We start from the raw sequence: 24,846 nt of genomic DNA, 5'->3' as shown, positions 1-24,846 counted from the left end.
TGAGTAGAATGATTTGCTGGGTTTCTCGGTGGGGAGTTAGAAAAAAAAGTTTGCCTCACCCTCTCTGGCTTCTAAACCCACCTGAAACCTCAACTCGGTGCCCTGAGAGCCCAGTGCAGCATAGGCATCAATGAACGTTTGCAGAAAGAATGAACCAGCGTCCTCTGCCTCCCCTTGTTCTCCACATGCTCCCTTACATGGGGGACTTTGCCAGCATCTGAGCTCCTGCCCGGCTACTTCTCAGGGTTTTGCCTAGTCGTTTCAGACAGAGAACCCCTCCCCAGGGCAGGGAAGGGGGCTCCTTTTTCCAAGGCGGGGTGCCATTCGGAGCTGGGCAGGCTGCTCACCCGATCTCTTGAGTTTTTCTTCTGGATGGGGGCTCTGGTTTGAAGTGCACGCGGGCACCAAAAAAGGCCCGTGGTGATCTGAGGAACATTTAGGGGATTCCGGGTGGTGTTTACATTCTTAGCTGGGAGAGAAGGCCAGGCAAATCCACCGATCCCACGCTCCCGCGATGAAGCTCTAAGACTAAGAGCCGGCGCCGAGTGGGCGGAGCCATGCGGGGGCGGAGCCATGTGGGGCGGGGCCTGCCGCGGTCAGGTGACTGCGCGGCGGACGGCGGCGGTGGCGGTGGTGGCCGGGGTCGAGGGGTGTTAGAGGCACCAAGGGGCCGGCGGAGGTGGCAAGGAAGGCGGGGCAGCTGGGGCAACAGGGCCGCGGCCATGGGGTGCTTGAAGGACGAGCTGCTCAAGGCCATTTGGCACGCCTTCACCGCACTCGACCTGGACCACAGCGGCAAGGTCTCCAAGTCCCAGCTCAAGGTGGGCGCCCCCTGGCTCCCCACGCGGTCCTGCTCCCGGGCGCGCGCTCCACTTCCCCCTGTGGAAGCTGGACTCGGCGGGCGGTGTCCGCGGGGAAGGGCGGGCCTGAATACGGCCGAGCGGCCTGCTCCGGGGCAGAGCGGGCAGACACCGGGATTTGGCATTTTCTGCCTCTCTCTTGCTTTTCTCTTTGCCCTCGGGCCGGCGTGATAGTTCCCTCAGGGCCCCGCGTGAGGTGGGGCAAAGTGGGGGTGGGATCTCCGAAGGGCGAGCGGGGTTCCCTGTTGGCGCGGAGGGCTCAGAAAATTTCGGACTCGTAGAGGGAGGTGGGAAGGGTCCTTAGAAGATTGCCAGAGTTTCCCCGTTATTCAGGGAGAGGAAGGGACTTGCCCGAGGTCATAGGGCAGAGCCTTCGACAAACCGCAGCTCACACCGGGGTCTTCAAAACGGTCAGAGGTCTCCGAGGCACCTGGGCAGTTCAGAGTAGGGAGAAATGCCCAGAACCCCGCCTCCAATGTCTTCCTTTGGAGGGCTTTGGCGGTGGGGGACTGTGACTTGTGAAAACCTCCCGGCTCAGAGTCCTCAGGTCTGGAACTGGAGGGTGTGCTGTATCCCGCAGGGAACTTAGCTTGGGGTGAGGAGCATTGATCTTTCTGGCACCCTGCAAAAGTTGCTGCTTCTGCAAACAATCTTACTGTAGCCGCCAAAGACCCTACCACTGAGTGAGAGTATAAGGTATAAATAAAGGGATGATTGTAAATTGGGTAACCCCGAGCTAGGAAAGTGGCACTCAGCCAGGAGGATTTGGCAGCTTCTTGAAAGTATAAAATATGGCAACAGACAAGAGGAGCCATTCACAGACATTTTCAAATATACACGTTTTGAATATCTGATTTTCATAGCCTATTCTGGAAATGAATTTTGTGAAGATTGGATTTGCTTTGTATATTTGTGTTGTAATCAGGGGGTTCTTTTATGCCAGTAGGATTTAGCATCCCCCCGTAGTCTTCTTTTCACCCTCCTCTCATTTTTCCATTCATAGACTCATACATAGTCTGGAAGGGATATAATTCCTGGGTTCAGGGACATAATCTCCCTAATTTTTATTTTGCTTTTTTTAAAAAATCAACATACAGTGAAATTGCCTTTTTTGGTGTATAGTTCTAAGTTTTAACATATAACACATGTATGGATTTGTCTAACTCTCACCACAGTCAGGGTACAGAAAGTTTCCATCACCCGGAAAACTTCCTCCTGCTACCCTTTGTAGTCACACCCTCAGTCCACCACTGCCAATTGCTTGCAATCATTGTTCTGTTCTTAGCTGGTATTTGTTTTGCCTTTTCCAGAATGTGTATAAATGGAGTCATGTTGTATGTAATCTTTTGTTTTGCCTTTTCCCAAACGTCATAGAAATGGAGTCATGTAGTGTGTAGTCTTTTGAGACTTGCTTTTTTTACTCAGCATGTTTTAGCGATTCACTCATATGTATCAACAATTCTTTCCTTTTTAATTCAAAGTAGTATTCCATTTTATGAATGTACCATAGTTTATCTGTTCATCCTTGAAGAACATTTGCTTTGTTTCCAGTTTTTGGTGATCATGAATAGAGCTGCATTTTACTCTTTTACTTTTAACTTACCTATACCATTATATTTGAATTGTTTTCTTGTAGATAGCAGTAGTTGGGTCTTTTTTTTTTTTTTTTTAATCCATTCTGACAATCTCTCTTTTAATTACTGTGTTTAAATCATTTACATTTAATGTAATTATTGCTATGGTTGATTTAGGATTACCAGTTTATTATTTGGTGTCTGGTTTTTTTGTTGTTGTTGTTGCTTCTTTGATTCTCCTTTCTGTTTTCTTTTGGATTAGTTTTAATATATTTAATATATTTTAGTTTTCCATTTTAATATTGAGTTTTTTACTATATTTATTTGTATAGCTTTTTAGTGGTTGCTCTAGGGATTACAATGTAAATTCCTAACTTTTCAGTCTACTTAAAATTAATATTTTACCACTTTAAGAGAAGTGTAGAAACCTTGTTACCATATAGGTACCTTTTCCCTCTCTCCTTTATGTTATAGTTATCATATTTATTAATCTACATACATTGAAAACCCCATCAGACAGTGTTAAAATTTTTTGCTTTCAAACATCATTTATATTTTAAAAATCTTAAGAGAAAGTTACAGGCGTACCAGACCACTGCAATAAAGTGAGTATCATAATAAAGCCAGTCACATGAATTTTTTGGTTTCCCAGTGCATATAAAAGCTATGTTTAAAGTAAAATGTGACACAAAAACGTGAAGTAGCACATTCTGTTGGAAAAATGGCACTGATAGACTTGCTCGATGCAGGGTTGCCACAAGCCTTCAGTTTGTAAAAATCGTGATATCTGTGAAGTGCAATAAAGCAGAAGCACAATAAAATGACGTGTATTTGTGGTCTCTCTTGTTTTTTCTGGTATTTACTCCTTAATTTTATAGCTGAGGCATATGAGGCTTCTGAGATGTTCAGTGAGTTGCCCAAAGTCTCAGTTGTATGCAGTAACTAACTCTAGAACCAAGATTTTTGAGCCAATGCTTTCCACATATTCTCCCTTCCTATTGATGGCATAAATGAGATGTTGTCTTATGACTTTTGCTGCACTCCATTTAAAATTTTCTTTGTATGGTAACATACTCAGGTGGCTACTTATATGAAAAGCATCCAGAAAATTCTTGACAGCAGGCTTGACAGGAAGTCTTAAATCCCAGTTCAAAGCTTTCATCCATAAGACTTTAATAATGCAACTGTGTAACTGTATTTTGTCTTTCCTTTGTTTCTCCCTTGTCTATTTAAGTGACTTTGGGATTGAATCAGTTCTTTTTGCCCTGCCAGTGGAAAATAATTTAAAATTTCTATTTCAGTCTCTTCTTTTGGTATTTCATTATGGTTTGATGTTTGTTGACCCATTGGCCAGAAGTGTAGTTTTTTTTTTTACCTTAATTTTTTAATTCATTCATTCAAACCTCTTTACAATAACCTTTTAAGTGCCTATTGTGTATAACGTACTGTGCTAATTTCACTAAAAAGATTAGAATTAGTAATTTGAGGCTCTTCAGAGTTAATATCTATGGATGAACCTGGGGTGAATATGGATGAACCTTGAAGACATTATGTTGAGTGAAAAAAGCCAGACCCAAAAGACATATATTGTATTATTTCAATTATATGAAATATCTAGAACAAGCAATTTCATAGAGACAGAAAGTAGATTACATGTTACTAGGGGCCAAGGGGTGAGGGGAGTGGAAAGTTACTGCTTAATGATTGCAGAGGTTTTCTGTTTGAGGTGATGAAAAAGTTTGGGTAATGGATGTTGGTGATGGTAGCATAATATTGTGAATGTAATCAATACCACTGAATTGTACATTGGAAAGTGGTTAATATGGGAAATATTGAGTTGTATATATTACTACAATAAAAAGTAAAAAAAAACAGTTTAATATTTCTTTGGAGGAAATATATAATTGATTTATTAAACAGAGGGCTTAAAATTATATATCCAAAGCAGTGTTAAAATTATTGTTTTAGGCAAGAAAAAAATTATCATTTTGGAAGGCTATATGTGTATTCTAAAATATTTTTGGCACTTGTGTTTTTTAATTACCTTCAGAAATTTTGACACAGTAAATGGATACATTCACTATGTAATGGGCCCTACATGTGTTAGACACTGTGTCCAATGCTAAGGGTGATGTAATAGCAAAAAGTGGGAGAAAAGAAACAAATATGAATCTTTGCTTTTAATGAGTTAAAAGTTTGTTATGCAATTAAGAGAATAAGCAACCATCAGAGAAGTCATTCTCTGTCTGTCTATCTATCTATCTATCAGATAATTACTCTTTCTTTAAAAAATGGTGGTAGAGATAAGAAATAAGGAAATACAGAAATATTGGGTAGAAGGTGTTGAGTGTGACAGATGATAAGGGGCCATGAGATTTGAGAAAGGGGATTACTTCTTACTGGTGCTATTACTTTGTGAAAAAAGTTTCTTTGAAATAGACTCTGAAGGAAGCTAGGAGGTGATTTTGTAGAAATGGGAGAGGATTGAGCCTGTTTCATTCATTCATTCATTCATTCATTCAGGGGTGTGGTGGTTCGAAGCTATATGTACCCCAGAAAAGTATGTTCTTAAAGTTAATCCATTCCTGTGGGTGTGGTCCCATTGTAAGTAGGATCTTTTGGTGAGTAGGATCTTCCTTTTTAAAACACAATTTTATTGAGATCTATTCAGACATCATGCAGTCCATCCAAAGTATACAATCAGTGGTTTACAGTATCATCATATATTTGTGTATTCATCACCATGATCATTTTTAGAACATTTGCATTACTCCAGAAAAAGAAATAAAAAGAAAAAAGAAGACCCCAAACATCCCATACCCCTTCCCCCTCTCTTTCATTGATCACTGGTATTGCACTCTACCCAGTTTTAAGACTTACAGTAGAGGTAGGTGAACTAAGACAGTGTAATAGTGTCAGAGATAGATATATAGATCGATGGAACAGAACAAAACATCCAGAAGTCAATCTGTACGAACATGGACAACCAACTTTTTTTTTTTTTTTTGCTTGTGTGGTTATGCAATCATATTCAAAGATCAAGGCTACTGGATCCTAGTTCAGCAACTTCAGGTATTTCCTTCTGGCTATTCTAAAACACTAGACACTACAAAGAAATATCTATATGAGTCAGTATTGCAGTCATTTGTTAAATCCAGATTTCTCAGTTACACCTCCTCCCTCTCATTTGATCTTTCTCTCAGTCTTCAGGTATATCTGGGCAATGACCATTTTAACTTCTGCTGAAAAGGAGTGTTGACCTTATGGGGTAGAGACATGAGATGTTCTTGGAGAAACTGGTACCTCTGGCTTCAGGGCTTATCTGGCAGAGGATCAATCTGGAGGCCTTAAGTTTCTGAAAAAGTAGACTTTCTTAGAAAACCTTTTATAGAGACTTAGAGCCCAGTGCACTCCCTAGGGTTTTCAGGAATACCTTTTGTTGGGGCTTGGCATACTGTGGTAGTTTGCAGTATTTGGCTAAAGCTTGAGTAACCTAGAGAATGACCTCTTGACTCTATTTGAAATTTCTTAGGCACTGAAGCTTTATTTTGTTCCATTTCTTTTCTCCCTTTTGGTCCAGAAGGCATTTTCAATCCCGCGATGCCAGGGCCAGGCCTGGGAATCATGTCCCACGTTGCTAGGAAGACCTATACCCATGGGAGTCATGTCCCATGTAGGGGGTAGTGTAGTGAGTTTATTTGCAGAGTTGGCTTAAAGAGAGAGGTCACATCTGAGCAACAAAAGAGGCTCTCTGGGGGTGACTCTTAGGCATAATTACATGCAGGCCTAGCTTCAGCATTGCAGAAATTAGTTTCATAAGGCAAGCCTCAAGATTGAGGATTGGCTTAATCAATTGTGAGTCCCTAGTGTCTGAGAGAATATCAGGAATTCCCCAACTGGGTAAGTTTAATAGTTCCTTATTTTTCCCCAGGCCCTCAAGTAGACTTTGCAAATACTTTTTTATTTTCTCCCCCAAATACTCTGAAACATATCCAGTATTACGTTAACCTGTAGTGAGTAGGATCTTAAGATGTGACCCACCTCATTCAGGGTGGGTCTTAATTCTCTTACTGGAGTCCTTTATAAGACAGTGAAATTCAGGTGAAGAGAAGAAAGCCATGGAAGCAAGAAGCTGAAGCAACGAAACCCGGAAGAGAAGGGAGATATCAGCAGATGCTGTCATGTGCCTTGCTGCGTGACAGAGGAGTCCAGGATGACTGGCAGCCAGACTTTGTGAAGAAAGCATCTTCTTGTTAATGCCTTGATTTGGACATTTTCATGAACTCAAAACTATAAACCTGTAAGCTAATAAATTCCCATTGTTAAAAGGCAACCCATTTATGGTATCTGCTTTCAGCAACCTAGCAAACTAAAACAAGGGGGTATTTATTGACTAGTGTTAGCTCTAGGGAACCTTGTTAGCTATTGCAGAAGACAGCAATTAACCAGGCATTTTTGGTGACTTCTGTGTAACTTATTTTAATTGGCATGTAGAGTGTGTGCCTATTTATAGTTACTGCTGGTGAAAAAATCTGTAGAGGTAAATTTGGGTTAATGCATAGAAGACTTTGAGTGCCAGGTTATTTAGATAGATGCAGAGGGCTTCAAAGTTTCCTTGACTAGTAGCGTATATGCTGGACTGGAGTGGTATGAGCAGAATGAAGTTAGGAAACCATTGTGATAGCCCAGGTGAGAGTAATGGGAGCCAGAGGCATGAGGATGGATGAGGGGGATGATGGATGGAGAAACTTTTCTGTCCACTGGCTTTGACCCATGGTAGAGTGTGTGGGGAAAAGGAAAGGACAGTCAGAAATGTCTCAAAATGTCTCATGTTTGACCGTGTTGGTGGGAGTGACTTTTAAGAGAAATAAAAAGTTATGAGAAGGAGCTGTGGGTAGAGGTTTTGTTTTGTTTTGTTTTTGAGGTTCATGATGGTTGGATATTTAGTTGAAGATGATATCTTTGTGAAGTGTGGGCTCAGTACAGGATCTGGTAGTTGAAACTTGCTTACAGGAGAGAAAGAGCCATCAACAGTCTTTGGGAATGGCTAGAGTAGGCTATGAGAGGAAAAAGAGAAGCCAGGGGCCAGAAATCAGAGATAAGAATGAAACTTTCGAATGACACTGGAGCTGAGTGAAGACATGGTTTCTTATTTTTAAGAATTAATTATTGTTATTATAGTTATATACATATATTTTGAAGATTGTAGATTAATGGCATTGATTTTTTCCTGTCATAATTCATAAAGTACATATTTTTTCTCTAAAAAGAAGTTGTAAAAAGTTTGGAGTAGGGACATCATCTTGGGGATAAATATATATTTATTTATTGAACAGTAATCATTTAAATAAATGTATTTGAGTCACTGCTATACTTAATAAACATTGGCCTTGACCCCCACTATAGTAAAAAAGCTTATATTTTATACATGCATTTTGTTGTTAACTAATAACATATTTTTGGTAAAACAAAACTTACTATCTAAATAAATTTTGAAATTTAAAATCCAAAGAAAAAATTGACAGCATTATAAAAACAGTATTTTACTGGTGCAAACACAAAGGCAGTATTTATCAGTGCAAAGTTACTATCTAAATAAATTTTGAAATTTAAAATCCAAAGAAAAAATTGAGAGCATCAGAAAAACAGTATTTTATTGGTGCAAACATGGCACCAAACATTGGTGCAAACATTTTTTTATAAAAAAAAATTCATCAAACTTAACAGTAAAGTAAAAATACAAAACACATGTTAAAAACCACTTGTGATTTACATAAGCTACTATAGAAGGAGATATTCAGTGGTTTTATCTAGTTACAGTGATCTTTCCTTGTTAAAATAAGTAGGCATCAGGTCAATATCTTCTTTAAAGCAAACGCAGCCTCCTCTTGCACAAGAACCACTGCTGCCTCACTCATCTTGATTTCCTCTCCCTCTTCTGCATCCCCTGTGGTCTCCTTGGGCCATTTCCTGGCAATGTGTTCACCCACTGCAGGGGGCTGCTGTCTCTGGCTCCAGTTGTGGCATTTCTGGCTTCCCACCTGAGTTGCAGCTGCACAAGCCTTCACACCACCTTCTCCCCCACCTGTGTACCCCCATAGAAGTTGTCAGCTCTATTACTTTATTTGCAATTGGATGGTTAGAAGGCAGCCCATTATTTTATTGTTGTATGGATTTGTTGTTAACCTCTTTTTCCAGCTGGAATACAGAGGAACACCAAACCAAGTGATTAAGTTATGCTTTTTCCTAAATTAAGTAGATCTCCTTTTCAGCTGCTGAAGTAGATGGGCTAATGGTGGAGAATCACCTTTCTACTTGCTTTTAAACTTGTATTCAATAATAGTCCTTTCTTAGAACAAACTGTATAGTTTGTATTATTCATCTTGAATGTAAATTTAGTATACTCTGTGCTAAGTGATGGGAGATTGAAAACTACTGAGACTGGTTGAAACTTTTTTTATATCCCTAAGAAAGTGCTGGGTACATGTAAGCGGCTAAGTAAATATTCAACCGAATGTTAAAAATTTTCTTTTCCACGTTCTTTTCTCCCTGGTTTAGTTTTGGTGTTTGTGCCCTTCTTTTGTCTGTCTCATTTTTTTTTTTTTTTTTTTAAATGAGGAACACTTATGTGTGGATTCCATACTCTTAAGAAACCTTACAAATATCCTATATGAAACACTGTTACTTTTAAGTTATGGTCTAAATTTTCAGAAGTCACAATGGAAACAGGTATTGGGCATATTATGTGAAGTGGGAGGCAATGATTGTATTCTCCTCTATTGATGTTTAAAATTTATCTTCAAATAATTTGGAGTTTTCATGGTCTTGCTGAAATACTAAATTTCCAGTTATTATTTAGAAATACATGCAATTCCAAGAAGATAAAAAATGAAGGACATTACTAGAACAGTAAATAAACTTTTTGAATAGTTAATATATGCACATGGTGTAAAATTCAAAAAATTCAAAAGAGCATTTACAAAAGTGGAAAGTAAGTCTCCAGTAACCCCTAGCCTGCACTAGTTCCTTGTCCTGGAGGTAACCATTTTTGCCAGTTTCTTCTATTTTTTTCAGAGATCAAAATGTACTTTAAAATTAATAGTCATAACTGTTATGGTAAGTGCTTTCCTCTTAAATATAGCTAAATCTAGTGCTATTTTTGCAACTTTGATTATAGCTTTACTTAGCAATTGTGGTTGCAGTGTGAATTACATGGTAGTGCTGAAAATGTTGTCTTGAGAAAAGCTTATTGGTTCTGCATTTTTATCCTTTTGTTTTTAGAAACATTGTTTTAATGTTGCCCTTTTGAAATAAAAGGAAACTTAAACTCTAGTGAGGATCTAAATGAAAAAAATTTTGAGGAACAACGTGCACAGTAGTTTGAATTTTTCTTATTTTCCTATTGAAAGATTTTCAACTAAAAGTTTTTTACTCTTCTCCTTGTAGTTGGTTGGAGTATTTCTGTGAATGATAATGGTGGGTACTGTTCCCATGTAAACATTTAGCTAGGTGTTCCCCTTGCCCCATTTTAACCTTGCTAGTTAAAAGAGTAATTGAGCTAGGTGAGTGGTCAGTTACATATATAAAGGAGGCAAGTTGCAGTGAAGAGCTTTTATTGTGTGAAGCACAGTACAAAAAATATGATTAATTCTTGAGAATTTGGCATGTATAGTATTCCCTTCCTAATCTTTAACCTTAAGTTTCTGATAACCCCTGTACAAGTTGTTTCTGTTAAGGAACTAAAAATCTAATTTAAAAAAGGCAGTTAGGACTGGCATTACGAGTGACCCTATAAAAGTCTTTGTAGATTTTTTTTTTATCTTTTACCAAATTAAACGGTAAAGACAGCTCTCTAAATAAAGTATCAGAGACATTTAAAACAGACATTTAAAAGACCTTGAGATGGTGATAGTGAGTTCTAGATTATTTTAGATTATTTCTATTTTCTATCCTTACTTGCTAGAAACTTTTCAGTGCGGTAACTTGGAAATCTTTTTTTTTTTTTTTAATGCATGTAAATTTCTGCTTTATTGAAGATAATAGGCAAACCATGAAGCACATTTTTTTTTGTGTTGGGCCCTCCATCTTAATATCAGTACATTTCTGATTTTATGACTCAGAGCCTCCCTATTTTATATTTCCTTTGGGATCTTGTCACAGTCCCAGAGGTATTGAGTAACTGAAAACAGAAGAGGCTTTGGGTGACTTTTTTTCACTTACTTAGTTTATCATCCCTGAGTAGGTATTTATCATTCCTCCTCAACATGAGGATTATTATAGAACCTTAGCCCTGTCAGTGATAATTAGCCTCATGCCATTGCACGTCAGAAGTAGTAGGCAGAGCACTCTGATTTGCCTCCCAGTTCCTCTCCCTTCCCCCAACATAAGCGTAAGGTAGCCTTTTGCCTCATCTTCCTTTATCTTTCCAAGGGCTGCATTTCATGATATTGTTTTTCTGCTCTGCCTTCTGCTTTATTTCCTTCTTCTCATACCACCTTTAGGTTTCTATTTGCATTTCTCGGCAATTGAGGGAAAGGTATTTGGGAGGAAATCCACATACACTTGAATTTCATGCAAAGATCCTGCAATTAGGGAAGTATTTCTATAATATTGGAAAAACAATTTTTTCATCTTAGGACTCTTTTGTGCTGGTACTTTGTTCCCCCATCTCCTGAGGACCACCCCCCTTCCCTTTTGACAGCATGGAAATTCTGTGCTTTTGAAATGGAAAGAGCACTTGTTGCTTTGTTTCTTCGTGTTTAGAAATAATTAGGTTTACAACTAAGTTTGATTTAGACATATATGTGGGCATGGTATATACCAACCAGAAGAGACAGTTAGGGTAAAAGTTGTCCTGCCCATGTGGACATTGTTGAAAGGTAATTGTATTTCATCAGGTAAGCAGTTCTGGGAGGAAGGGACACTACCTTCCTTGTCAGACAGCATAGCCCCATCAATTCTTTCTACTCATAGGGCCATGGATGTCTCTGCCGATGGCTGTTATATATTGGAGTTGAAAGCAGGAGCTTGTGGGCAGCTTGCTCAAGTCTAAGTGACCTTCTTGGTCATTGTTGGTGATCATTTGAGAAATGTCACCAGAATGGGAGTTGATCAGACTAGATTGGAATTTTCAGATCCTTTACCTGGGTGACTGGGGAAATTTGCTTTGTTTCTTGTATTTTAAGATCATCTGTTAAATGGGATAAGAAGACATAGCAACATGTATTCCTGAATAGATGGAGCTTACAGCTTTTATGTGTGACTATAGAAATACGTGCTAGCCACTTAATTCCTATCAAACATTGACGTGGAAGAAAATCTACAAAACATAAATTTGATTTGGTGTCTTGAGCATCTTTTGTTTAGGTGCTCTGGGAAAGGAAAAAATATACAACATTGTCCCTTACCTTGAGGAGTGGATGGATTGGTAAAGAAGAAAATAACATGAAACAACTACATGTAGGCCATATATAAGCAAGTTCTAGAGAATTTGGAAAATTTATCAAGTTCTAGAGAGTGTGGAAAATGAGTGTCCAGACTTGGGCTAATAGAATTGCTATTAGCCACATGTGGCTATTGAGCACTTGAAAAATGGCTGATCCAAATTGAGATGTGCCATTAAGTATAAAATACACTTTGGATTTGAAAGACTTGGTATGAAAAAAAGAATGAAAAGTATTTGTTTAATATTTATTATTGATTACATGTTGAAATGCTAACGTTAATTTCACCTGTTTCTTTTTACTTTTAAAGAAGTGGCTATTAGAAAATTAAAAATTATGTATATGGTTTGCACTATATTTCTCTTGGACAGAGTTGCTGTAGAAGTTCAAAGGAAATAGAACGATGTAGACAATAGTAGACGAGGAAAGTTTTGTGGATAAAGTAGAACTTTAGCTCTTGAAGGAATAGGACAGATCTTGTGCAGGACAGTGATAGTAAGGTAGCAAGTAGGAGGCACAATTTTAGATAAAAGCTAGAGCCCAAACAGGGAGTATTTGTGAGCAATAAGGAAATATTTTGGGTGAAGTAGAATGTTCGTTTTGAGGCTTAGTGGAAAATTAGGATTTAAAGGGACATGGGGCTAAATTTTAGATGTCTTTGGATGTCCTTGCACCGAATAGGTGGTTAATATGTATTTGTTGACTGATCATCTGTTAGAATGATGAGTTCAGAATTGGTTTTCTAAAGACTGGGAAAGCATTAAAAGTTTTTGAGTAGATATATAAAAAGAGTATGACTTAAGATTATCCTGATAATGTGGGTGTGATGAACTAGAGGAGAGAGAATGGAGGTGGGGAGATGAGTTGGGGGGCCACTGTGAAGTCTGGGTTGGTAAGTGCTGCACTGGGGTGGTGACATTGGGAATCTAAACAGATATGTTCCTTACCCTTACAGAGCTTAAAGTCTTGTGAATGAGACAAACAAATTGGTAATTTGAATACAGTCAGATAGGGGAAGTACACAGTGCTGTGGAGGCATAGAAGAGGTTAACCTACTTATCCTGCAGTGAGTATTAGAGGAGTCAGTTTAGAGAATGCTTCCCAGAGGAAGAGACATTTGTTATTGACCTTAAGGGTTGTGTGAAATTCCTCTATAACAACTTCTATGATGAAAGATTTGGAAAATTAAATTCTTTGGAGGAACAGGAAAAAATGTCAGGAGAGAGAGTACACTGATTTGGGAGCCAAGAGACTTGTCTCTGCTGCATTACTTTGTGTGGCCATGGGAAGTCACTTCTTTTTTATTGGGCTTTAGTTTCCTCATTTGTAAAATGTGAGGTGGCAGGCAAGATCTTTGAGGTTTAGCCTTCTAACTTAACCTTGTTAGCTTTATATTTTTACCAAGGTCGTATAGTGGGGAGTGGTTGCTGTATAACAACTCTTTGTTAGGCCTGGGAAGGGAGAATGAGACCTGCTACAGAGGGCCAGGGGCCCTTGTTTCCTCCATCCTCACACTCTTTGGGTTGCCTTAAGTTGACTGACTGGGGACTGGCTTGAGAAGAGCGTGACCTTGGCTACTACCACCTTACTCAGTCATTGGCTGAGATGGACTCTGAAGGTACTTTGAGGAACTTGACTGCTTTACTAGGTCTCAGGCCAGATGAGGTATGCTTGACAAGTTCTGGTGGTGTTAATAACTAATGGAGGCATTATATTTTTGACTCTGAAAGTGATCTGAATTAGGGATGCCAGTTAAAAATTTTTTTCTGGGAACATGGTAGTAATATAGGGAGATAATTCAAAGAACTAGACCAAGATGAAGATGGGATAGCAAAATAAAACTAAATTAAATTTTAAAAAAAGAAGGAAATTCTTAAATGGGACTCATTTTCTAGTTTGCTATTGCTGCTGGAATGCAAAATACCAGAAATGGATTGGCTCTTATAAAGGGGGTTTATTTGGTTACACAGTTACAGTCTTAAGGCCATAAAGTGTCCAAGGTAATGTATCAACAATTGGGTACCTTCACTGGAGGATGGCCAGTGGTATCCGGAAAACCTCTGTTAGCTGGGAAGGCACGTGGCTGGCATCTGCTCCAAGTTCTGGTTTCAAAATGGCTTTCTCCCAGGACGTTCCTCTCTAGGCCACAGCTCCTCCTCAAAATGTCACTCTCAGTTGCTCTTGGTGCGTTTGTCCTCTCTTAGCTTCTCCGGAACAAGAGTCTGTTTTCAAAGGCCGTCTTCAAACTGTCTCTCATCTTCAGCTCCTTTCTCAGCAACTGTGCATTCTTCGAAGTGTCCCTCTTGGCTGTAGCAAACCCGCTCCTTCTGTGTGAGCTTGTAGAGTGCTCTAGTAAACTAATCAAGGCCCATGCTGAATGGGCTGGGCCACACCTCCGTGGAAATCATCCAATCAGAGTTATCACCTACAGTTGGGCAGATCACATCTCTATGGAAACACTCAAAGAATTACAATCTAATCAACACTAATACATCTGCCTATATAAGATTGCATCAAAGATAATGGCATTTGGTGGGGCACAGTACATTCAAACTCGCAGACTCATTGAGAAAATATTTGTTGAGTAGCTTTTTCATTAGGTTTTGTTGTTTCTCCCTTCTCCTTAAGGAATTTACAGAGTAGTTGGAGAGGCAGACACAAGTTTACTGGAGTTAAATCTTACAAATGATTTATCTTCTTAAAGACATTTGTTTGGAAGATAATTCCAGTGGGAGGCTGGAATCAAGGAGGTTGTCCTAGATTGGGGGACTTTCTTGCCCATGGCTTCTGCAGTAGGCATGGGAATATTCTGTAGGTAAACTCACTGCCCTCGCCACTACATGGGACATGACTCCTAGGGGTGTAAATCTCACTGGCAACGTGGGACATGATTCCCTGGAATGAGCCTGGCCCCGGCATCATGGGACTGAGAAAGCCTTCTTGACCAAAAGGGGGAAGAGAAATGAAACAAAGTTTCAGTGGCTGAGAGATTCCAAATGGATTCAAGAGATCATTCTGGAGATTATTCTTATGCATTATATAGCTGTCACTTTTTAGTTTTTAGTGTATTAGAATACCTAGAAGGAAATACCTGAAATGGTTGAAGTGTAATCCAGTAGCCTTGATTCTTGAAGATGATTGTATAACTAAATAGCTTTTATGATATGACTGTGTAATTGTGAAAACCTTGCAACTGAGATTCCCTTTCTCCAGTGTGTGGACAGATAAGTAAGAAAATAAAGACAGGAAAAAAAAAAAAGTAAAAACACCTGAAATTTCACCATTTAAGACAGATGCAATTAACTTTTCAGTGAATATCTTTCCTTACATCTCTATCATTCTTTCTCTCCACACACACACACACGTATGCATAAACACACATACACATATATCCTTTTATGTAAATGGAAAAAAGCATATCTCATTTGCTTTTGTACCCTATTTTCATAAATATTGTTTTAGAGTCATCTTTCCATGTCAGTGCATGTAGAATACAGACACCATTCTTTTTAGTGGCTATGAACTGTTTCACTGTGTTGATACATCCTGCTTTATTTAACCACTTTCCTATTCACAGATATTTGAGATGTTTTTAGTGTTTTGATTTTATTACTAGTTCAGTGAACCTCACTGAACATCCATCTTTGTATGTTCTGTCTATTTTCTTGGGATAAATTCCCGGAAGTGCAATTAGTGGGTCAAAAAGTTTATATTTAAAAGTTTGACACAAAGTGCCAGATTGCCCTCACAAAAGTCAGTTTACGCCAGTAGCTACTCAACCTGGGATGATTTTACTGCCCAAGGGGCACTTGGCAATGTCTGGAGACATTTTTGGTTGTCACAAGTGAGGAATACTACTGGTATCTAGTGTGTGGAGGCCAGGAATGCTGCTGAACATCCTACAATGCCCAGGATATCCCCCACCCTCACCACACACACACACCCCAAAGAATGACCTGGCCCAACATATCAATAATGCCAAGATCAAGAAAACTTTCTCTGTGTTAAGTATTGGCAAGCTTTGCTCTCATATCTGCTCAACACTAGGAAAAGTTACTCAGGCAAATTTGCACTCTTTTGATTACTAGTAAGGTTGGGAGTTTTTTCCTATATTTATTAGTCTTAGTTTCTTTTATGAATTTTCCATTTATGTCTGTTATCTAATTTTTCTGTTAGGTCTTCATCTTTTTCTTATAAATTTTTGAGAGTGATTTGAATATTGGAGCCATTAACCTTTTTGTTTGTAGTGTCTCTTTCTTTGTAAAGGGAAATTAAAAGGATTTTTATGTGGTGATATTTACCAGTATTTTCTGTTTGATTTATGAAGAGCTAAGTTGATGAATGACCCAAAATGGCACAATGACAGGTGGTTCAGTTAGATTATAATCCAGTGGCATATAGTGTAGATCAGTATTCTTTGGACATCACAACAAGTGGGTTTTGATTTAGATACCTTACTTTAATCTATTGGTAAGTATTATGTTCCTCTTGAGTCCTGCTTTAGCTGTACGCTAGTCACTATGAAGGATACAGAAGGAAACATTAGGCAAGATTTCCTCCCTCACAGAACTACAGTTAAGTATTTGAGATACCATTAACATGTGAAGCAGAGTACAATTAAATATTGGATAGGAGTTCAGTAAACAGGGAGGCCAGGGAAGGTTTCCTAGAGTTTATGAAAAATAACTCAGTCTTGAAGGATGTGATTAGGCAGAAGAGAATGTTTTCAGCATAATGCAATATTGTGGGATAAGAAGTTGGAAGACTTGGATTTTAGTCTCTACTTAGATACTAATCAGTGTGATTTAGGCCAGGTTTTAAGGCCCTGTCTTTTAATTTGTGAAATAAAGAGATAGGATTAGGATATTCCATAAGATTGTTGTAGTATTAAAGTATTATGGTTCTACTGTTAAAAGAGGGTTTCTAGAAAGAATCCATTTAGCACTTACTGAAAGTATGTCTGCATTCCAGATAGCGTGCCAGGAGCTGTGGGCTTTGGGTAAGACATGGGCCCTTCTTTCAGAAATTTATAATCTTGTGGGAGAGAAAAATCACATGCAGTAGAGTAAAATAAGAGGTGCAGAGTAGTCAGGAAACACCTAGTGGGGCAAAAACATCTTGATATGTATTGGTGAAGGCTTCAGAAAGAGATGACGTTTATTATGTTAGGTAGAAATGGAGGTGGGAGTGGCTTGGGCAAAGGCCTGGAAGAAGAAGTGTGGTACAGGGTCTGTTTGAGAAACAGTGAGTATGTTTGTTTGGGTGGATTTTGTATGGTCTGTACAGAAGGGTAGGAAAAAATAAGACTGGAAAGGTAAAGTGGGGCTGACTTGTGGAGTGCTTTAAATGCTAAGCTGAGATACTTAGCTTTTACTTCTGTAGGCTTTTGATGATTTTTAGGCAAGTGGATAGATAATATGATGTAAGCAGCATTCTAACATTAATTTGGCAGAAGGGTCCAGATGGTGACTGACTGTATCAGGGCCTGAGAGAAATTTTGATGTCAGTGATGACTTGAGATTTTGACTTTGAAATTTTTGAGGCTGAATAATATAAGGATAATTTAAGAGAAAGCAAGCGAGACTTAAGCATGACAAGCCAAAGGATGTTGTCAGGAAGAGAAAAATGACTTACAGTAAGGGCAAGGGGCAGGGCTTATAAATAAGACAATGCTCTTAAGGCAGGGCATAGCAGTGGTAGGAAATTGGTCATTCTGGTTCATTGTTAGAAAGAATTTTCTGGTAATTTGCCATTAGCTTGAAAATGTATAAAACAGATTTAGGATTTTTCATGCTTTAGAAAAGGATTATTCCTTATGAATCATAATTCTGTTAGTTGTGTAGGTTCAGCTAAGTTTGTTGGAATAAAGATCTCTCCCTCTTTCTTTTTTTCAGTGTTGAATTTTGCTCTTTACATACATTGTGTAAAGTGAAGGTGTGATTGGGTGTATGTTTCAGAAAACGTTTTAGAATATCTACATGTTTGGCGGAAGGAAGGTGACCATTATGTACTCGTGTGTTAAAACACTGTTTAGACATTCATCAGCCTTCATTTCATTTTCATCATAGCTGTAGCAAAATTCTTTAAAAGGGTAGAGGCAAACCACTGAACAGGAACAGACCACACGAGCAGGGCTCCTGCAGTTAGTCATCTCTCGTCAGTGGAGGTCTTGCAGAGGCAGTAGCAGACAGCTAGAAGAACTGAATGAGTTTCTGACATGGGTATGGATTTTCTATTGTGGTAACAATAGTTTATTCTTCAAATTGGGAATGAGAACAAAGTTGCTTAGCCCTCATGTGGGCGCTGAAAGAATGGCCTTTGGGGGAGCAGGCATTTGAAGAAACCTTTACAAGAAACTTGCAAACACCCCGATTATGGGTGATTCAGGGGCAGTCCTTTAACAAATCAAACACTGGTAGTCCTCTTTCCTCCTGATTTCTTTTGTCCTATTTTTCAGCTTCCTTATCTGGAGAGGGGGCTGGTTCCCTTTAGAATAGTTTTTCCCATAGGTGTTAGGAGATGGGGGCTCCCAGAGAAAATGGTCCTAGAGTTCTCGGTATAATTCTTTGCTACTGGATCTAGCTTGTCTTTGCTAAATTGAGCCAGCTATCTTGTGAGGTGCTGGGGAACTGACCAATCCATCACTACACCTTCAAAACAACGAGTGCATGTCCACAGGGTAATCTTTGGATAGGCAGTGCTATTTTTCCAGGAAGAGAGGGAAGGTGGCACAGTATGGAAAAGACACCAGAGTGAGAGTTCCAGTTTCACTACACATAAAGCTCTGTGATTTGGGCACATCTTTTAAGCCTTTTCTGACTCAACCTCTTCTGTAAAATCACAATAATATCTACTTTTCCAGGGGAGAGACTAAAACAGATTAATGAATAATGTGAGTATACTCTAAAAACCATATAGAGTTTTTACTTATTTTTACTAGTCTGTATTCTGGTCACTGAAATTATGGTTTTTTTGTACATTTTACTTCTATTTAAAAAAAAAAAAAACCTTGAGAGATTGTATAGGTTTTGAAAAAATTACCCAAAATAAAACTTTTAAAGATACAGAGTACAACTTTTAATCCGACGTTTAGTAAAAATTTTTTTCTTTCTTCTATTCAGTTTGTTGATATTTTGTTTGAAGGCTTTCCTTTTCTAGGACTTACTAACAGTGAAAAAAGCTACAACAAAACCTGGATTTCTGATTTAAATTATAGTTCTCTTTGCTGAATTGGGTTGACAGGTTGACAGTTAAGGTTTTTTAATTTTAGAGACCATTCCAACTCTCATTTTATAGTGAGGACACTGAAGCCGAGTGAGTAAGTAGTAGAACTAGGACTGGAGCTTAGATCTCTTTGTCCAAAGTTCTTGTCACTGTAACATGCTGCCTCCTTCAGAATTTGCTTAAATAAGTAAAGGAGGTTCAGAATATTATCAATGAATTCAGCTATTCCTGTATTTAACAGAAGTGCCCTTTTGTTCAAGTCTAGAATTCAAATCTAAATCTAAATCTATACAAAGAATATTGCTATTGACTTCAGAGAACCGAAAACACAAGGTTCCTTATTACTAGAGAGTGTTGGGATAGGGATTACAAAACCTGAATTCTGTCTCATTTCTGCTCAGTAACCTTGGGCACAAAAAAAGAAATTCAGTCTCTATGAGCCAGTACTTACCATCTGTAAGATGAGAGAGATAACAATATGACATTCAATGCTACTGCCAGGACTTGAGTTGGAGGGTTCTATGAAATCTAAAGGTAGAGAGGATGGGATGGGGGTGGACAAGTTGGATGCTTTTTGGTTCCCTGTGAAGTTTTCATTAGTCAACTACAGACATACCTTGTTTTATTGCACTTTGTTTTATTGTGCTTCGCATATATTGCGTTTTTTACAAATTGAAGGTCTGTAGCAGCCCTGTGTCGAACAAATCTCTTGGCACCATTTTTCTAGCAGTGTATGCTGACTTCGTGTCTCTGTGTCACATTTTGGTAATTCTCACAATATTTCAAACTTTTCCATTATTATTATATCTATTATGGTGACCTGTGATCAGTGTTCTTTGATGTTACTGTTGTAATTGTTTTGAAGTGCCACGAACTGCACGCATGTAAGACAGCAAATGTAATCAATAAATGTTGTGTGTGTTTTGACTACTACACTGACTGGCTATTCCCTCTCCTTGGGCCTCCCTATTCCCTGAGACGCAAGATTGAAATTAGGCAAATTAATAACCATACAATGACCTCTAAATGTTTAAGTGAAAGGAAAAATTCACATCTCTCACTTCAAATCAAAAGCTAGAAATAATTAAGCTTAGTGAAGAAGACATGCCGAAAGCTGAGATTAGGCAAAAAGCTCAGCGTCTTGCAGCAAACAGTTAGCCAAGTTGTGACTGCAGAGGAAAAGTTCTTGAAGGAAATTAAAGTGCTATAACAGTGAACTCATGAATGATAAGCGTCACATTCTCTTAAGCCAAAGCCTCATCCAGAGCAAGGCCCTAACTCTTCAATTCTGTGAAGGCTGAGAGAGTGAGGAAGCTGCAGAAGAGAAGTTTGAAGCTAGCAGAGATGGGTTCATGAGGTGAAATAGCAAGTGTTGATGTAGGAGCTGCAGTAAGTTATCCACAAGATCTAACTAAGATAATTGATGAAGGTGGCTACACTAAACAACAGATTTTTCAGTGTAGATGAAAGAGACTTTTGTTGGAAAAGATGCCTTCTAGGACTTCCATAGCTAGAGAGGAGAAGTCAATGCCTGGCTTCAAAGCTTCAAAGGACAGGCTGACTCTCTTGTTAGGGGCTACTGCAGCTGGTAACTTGAGGTTGAAGTCAGTGTTCATTTAACATTCCAAAGATGCCAGGGCCCTTAAGAATGATGCTAAATCTACTCTGCTTGTGCTCTATAAATGGAACAACAAAGCCTGGGTGACAGCACATCTGCTTACAACATGGTTCCCCGAATATTATAAGCCCACTGTTGAGATGTGCTGCTCAGAAAAGAAAGATGCCTTTTAAAATATGGCTGCTCATTGACAGTACATTTAGTTACTCAAGAACTCTGATGGAGATGTACAGTGAGATCAATGTTGTTTTCGTGCCTGCGAACACAACATCCATTCTGCAGCCTATGGATCAAGGAGGAATTTTGACTTTCAAGTCTTATTTAAGAAATGTATTTTGTAAGCCTATAGCTGCCATAGTTAGTGATTCCTCTGATGGATCTGGGCAAAGTAAATTGAGAGCCTTCTGGAAAGGAGTCACCATTCTTGATGCCATTAAGAACAATCATGATTCATGGGAGGAGGTAAAAATATCACATTAATAGGAGTTTGAAAAAAGTTGATTCCAGTCCTCATGGATGATTTTGAGGGGTTCAAGACTTCACTGAAGAAGTAACTGCAGATGTGGTAGAAATAGCAGGAAAACTAGAATTAGAAGTGGAGCCTGAAGATCTGACTGAATTGCTGCAGAATCATGATAAAACTTGAAAAGATGAGGAGTTGCTTCTTATGGATGAGCAAAGAAAGTGGTTTCTTGAGATGGAACCTACTCCTAGTGAAGTTGCTATGAAAATTGTTGAAATGATGTTAAAGGATTTAGAGTATATATACACCTAGTTGATAAAACAGCCACAGGGTTTGAGAGGATTGACTCCAATTTTGAAAGAAGTTCTACTGTAGGTAAAGTGCTATCAGACAGCATACTCATGCTGCAGAGAAATCTTTCATGAAAGGAAGAGAATATCGATGGGGCAAACTTCACTGTTGTATAATTTTAAGAAATTGACATAGCCACCTTATCCTTAAGCATCCATTGCCCTGATCAGCCAGCAGCCGTCAATGTCAAGGGACAACCTCCACCAACAAAAAGACTGTGACTTGCTGAAGACTGAGATGATGGTTAGCAGTTTTTAGCAATAAAGTATTTTTAAATTAAGATATGTGTGTTGATGTTTTAGACATAATGCTATTGTACACTTAATAGTCTACAATATAATGTAACTAACTTTTATATGCACTGGGAAACTAAAATATTAGTGAGAGTCACTTTATTGCAGTGGTCTGGAACTGAACCTGCCATATCTCTGAGGTATGCATATACTTGTCTCATGTCATTCCCCTGTCTGGAATGTCTTCCGTTTGCCTCTATTCCTATCCAAAAATCTATCCTTGTTTTAAGGCCTACATCACATTTTATTTCCTTTTTGGAGTCACTGTTGCACACTGTTTCTCCTTTTCTGAACTCACTGTTCTTACATCTTACTCATTCTGTTACTTATGGTGCATTGCTATGGAATATGTCTTTCTTTTACACATCAGCTCTAGGGAGTAGGTTAATGGAGAAGAAAAAGTGTAGACTTTGAAGGTAAATAGATTTAACTGTGTGATCTTAGGGTGGGCACCTTTTAAATTAAAAAAAGCACATTTAATTTTTTAATAGGTAGTATGTTTTTAAATAGGTATTTTTTCACAAATTAATAGAAATTAATTTGTCTTTCACCATCAAACTGGTCTTCCCTCACTGCTACTAGTTTCTTATTTATCCTTTCAGATTTTCTTATTTTTTCTTCCCTTTTTTAAATGTAAAAGATGGCATGCTATACATACTCTTAGGTACCTTGTTTTTTCCACTTAATTTATCTTGGAGATCTTTTCATATCAGTACATGGCAAACTTCCTCATTGTTTTTAATGTTTAGTGGATATACGGTAATTTAACCAGTGGTTGGGAATTTTTACTTGGGTAAAGCCCCAAATGATTTTAAACTCGAATGAACTTTGAGCCAGATCTGAGATATATTTATTTCTCTAAAATGTATATTTCCATGGTACTTTACAGTTTATAAGTACTTGCACACATATTCTTGAATTTGATCTTCACAAAGCCTCTTTGGGGTAGGTAACTACTATATAGGTTTTGCCAGGTAAGTAGAGCAGTATCTAGGATATTGCTGACTGTGGTACAAGATTCTTCAATAAAAGCTCTACTGTGTTCTTTTCATGTGTTCTACAGGCAGATGCAGGGTTTGCTTGAGAAACACAGCCTGTTTTGTAGGGGCTAATAAAAGTCTTCATTACTGCATTTATATCTATTTGTGAATTTACTTCCTTTCCTATACTTACTTCCTTTCCTTTACTTACTTCCTTAAAACCAATAGAGCATGTAGAAGAGGATCTCCACCTAAATGAAGCTTTGAGAAACAAAACAAATTTAGAAAGAAGATACGAAAATGTTCTTTTTATAGATTCTTTTTTTATATATAATTTTTTTATTTGAGAAGTTGTTTAACAGAAACATCTTGCAGAAAATGCAGTGTTCCCATATACCCTTCTTATTATTAATACCTTGCATTAGTGTGCTACCTTTGTTACAATTGATGAAAGAGTATTATTATACTTGTACTATTAATGATAGCCCATAGTTTACATGAGGATTCACTGCATTGTACAGTCCTATATTTTTTTTTTTAAATTTTATTCTGGTGACGTATATTCAACCTAAAAATTCTCCTTTTAACTACATTCAAATGTATTTTTTAATCTTTCCTAACTGTAATATGTGTAGTCAGAAAAGAGTCACTTGCTTAGAGGAATTAGAACTGTTCATTCTCATGAATGTGGCTCCTTAAGTGGTTAAATGGTTAGGGCTGAGAAAAACAGAGAATATTTTAACCTGAGATTTGATATCTAAGACGTTTGTCCTTAACGAAAGTACAGTCTGGGCTGTGTGTGTAGTTTGACCTGTTCAGATTGCACAAATGGAATGCAAGGGACTTAAAGTTTTGTTTTTTAGTTTTCATTTAATTTGAAAAAGAGATTAGCACCAAATAGCCCAAGCTGCTAATTCAACTGCCTGAATATTAAAGTATGCACTTAGGTTATTCCATGATCAATAATCCTTTCTGTACCTGCTATAGAGTGAAAATTTTCTCCCAAATATTTTAATCATTTTGGTGACTCCTGAGATGTTTTTGCTACTGACTTTCTTCCTATTTCTAAATTGGGCCCTTGATTACTTTCTCTTTTTATATTTATACTTTTTTATACATATATTGAAAACTTAGCAAAGGGTCACAGAATTTTAGATATTACTGGACTCTTAGAGATTACTTGAATAATATTTGGCATATTTATGTATTAATTTGGGTACACTCCCAAATGATTTGAAATTAACAACTGTAGTTTGTATTGTAGATAGATATCCTGTCTCAGGGTCCCTTTTATTTTTTTCTGGTTCTACATATGGCCTTTTCAATTGAACAAATGAGAGAATTGAAGCCCAGAGTGGTTGACTTATCTGGGAACAAGTTTAATTTTGAACATATTCTTTGCTTTTTCTTCTCCTCTTCTGTTTCTAATGTGGATCAATTGATAAAAGACAACAAGGAGTATTATATTCACAGAGCTTGCATGGAGGCTTGCAAGTAGGCGTGTAATAGAAACTTGCTTGAACTGAACCAGAACTGGGGATTGAGTGAGAGAGAATCTGCAGTAATAAGTGGGGAGCTGGTAGCTGAGCAGTGCTTATCCTGTATTTGCTAGTTTATTTTCCATCTCTCTTTACTCAGGGAAGGAAGTAGTGTGTTATGTTCAGATCATGAAAGTGTCATGTTCTGGTTAGTCGGTGCCTTTAAACTACTCTCTTTCCGCCTTAGGTCCTTTCCCATAACCTGTGCACGGTGCTGAAGGTTCCGCATGACCCAGTTGCCCTTGAAGAGCACTTCAGGGATGATGATGAGGGACCCGTCTCCAATCAGGGTTACATGCCATATTTGAACAAGTTCATTTTGGAAAAGGTATGTTTTCACCTTTTCTTGTTTACAGTGTTGTTTGATTTGTGATTTATTCAGCATTTCTGAGTGGGCCCTAGAGCTCCTTGTTAGTGAGTTCACTAAGAATTTAGGTGTGAGGCATCAAGAAATAAATCAGAAAGGAAAGAATGAGAGTGGTGATGTTTCCTATTCCTCTCT

At 38.2% G+C, this 24,846-nt stretch overlaps 1 protein-coding gene across 1 annotated transcript in view; it reads left to right on the top strand.

The window, feature by feature from the left end:
* The first annotated feature begins 652 nt into the window (after window positions 1–652).
* Window positions 653–24,846, top strand: part of SWAP70 (switching B cell complex subunit SWAP70) — a 114,317-nt gene continuing 90,123 nt past the window's right edge. Inside the window, exons 1-2 of the mRNA XM_037839999.1 lie at window positions 653–821; window positions 24,532–24,672. Coding sequence (XP_037695927.1) covers window positions 723–821; window positions 24,532–24,672 — 240 coding nt within the window. The 5' untranslated portion in view covers window positions 653–722. The remainder of the gene's footprint in view (window positions 822–24,531; window positions 24,673–24,846) is intronic.

Source organism: Choloepus didactylus, chromosome 6, assembly GCF_015220235.1.
Source record: "Choloepus didactylus isolate mChoDid1 chromosome 6, mChoDid1.pri, whole genome shotgun sequence".
Classification (NCBI taxonomy): Eukaryota; Metazoa; Chordata; class Mammalia; order Pilosa; family Megalonychidae; genus Choloepus; species Choloepus didactylus.
The sequence above is the reverse complement of the archived record's forward strand: the minus strand, read 5'-3'. Positions and strand labels throughout refer to the sequence as shown.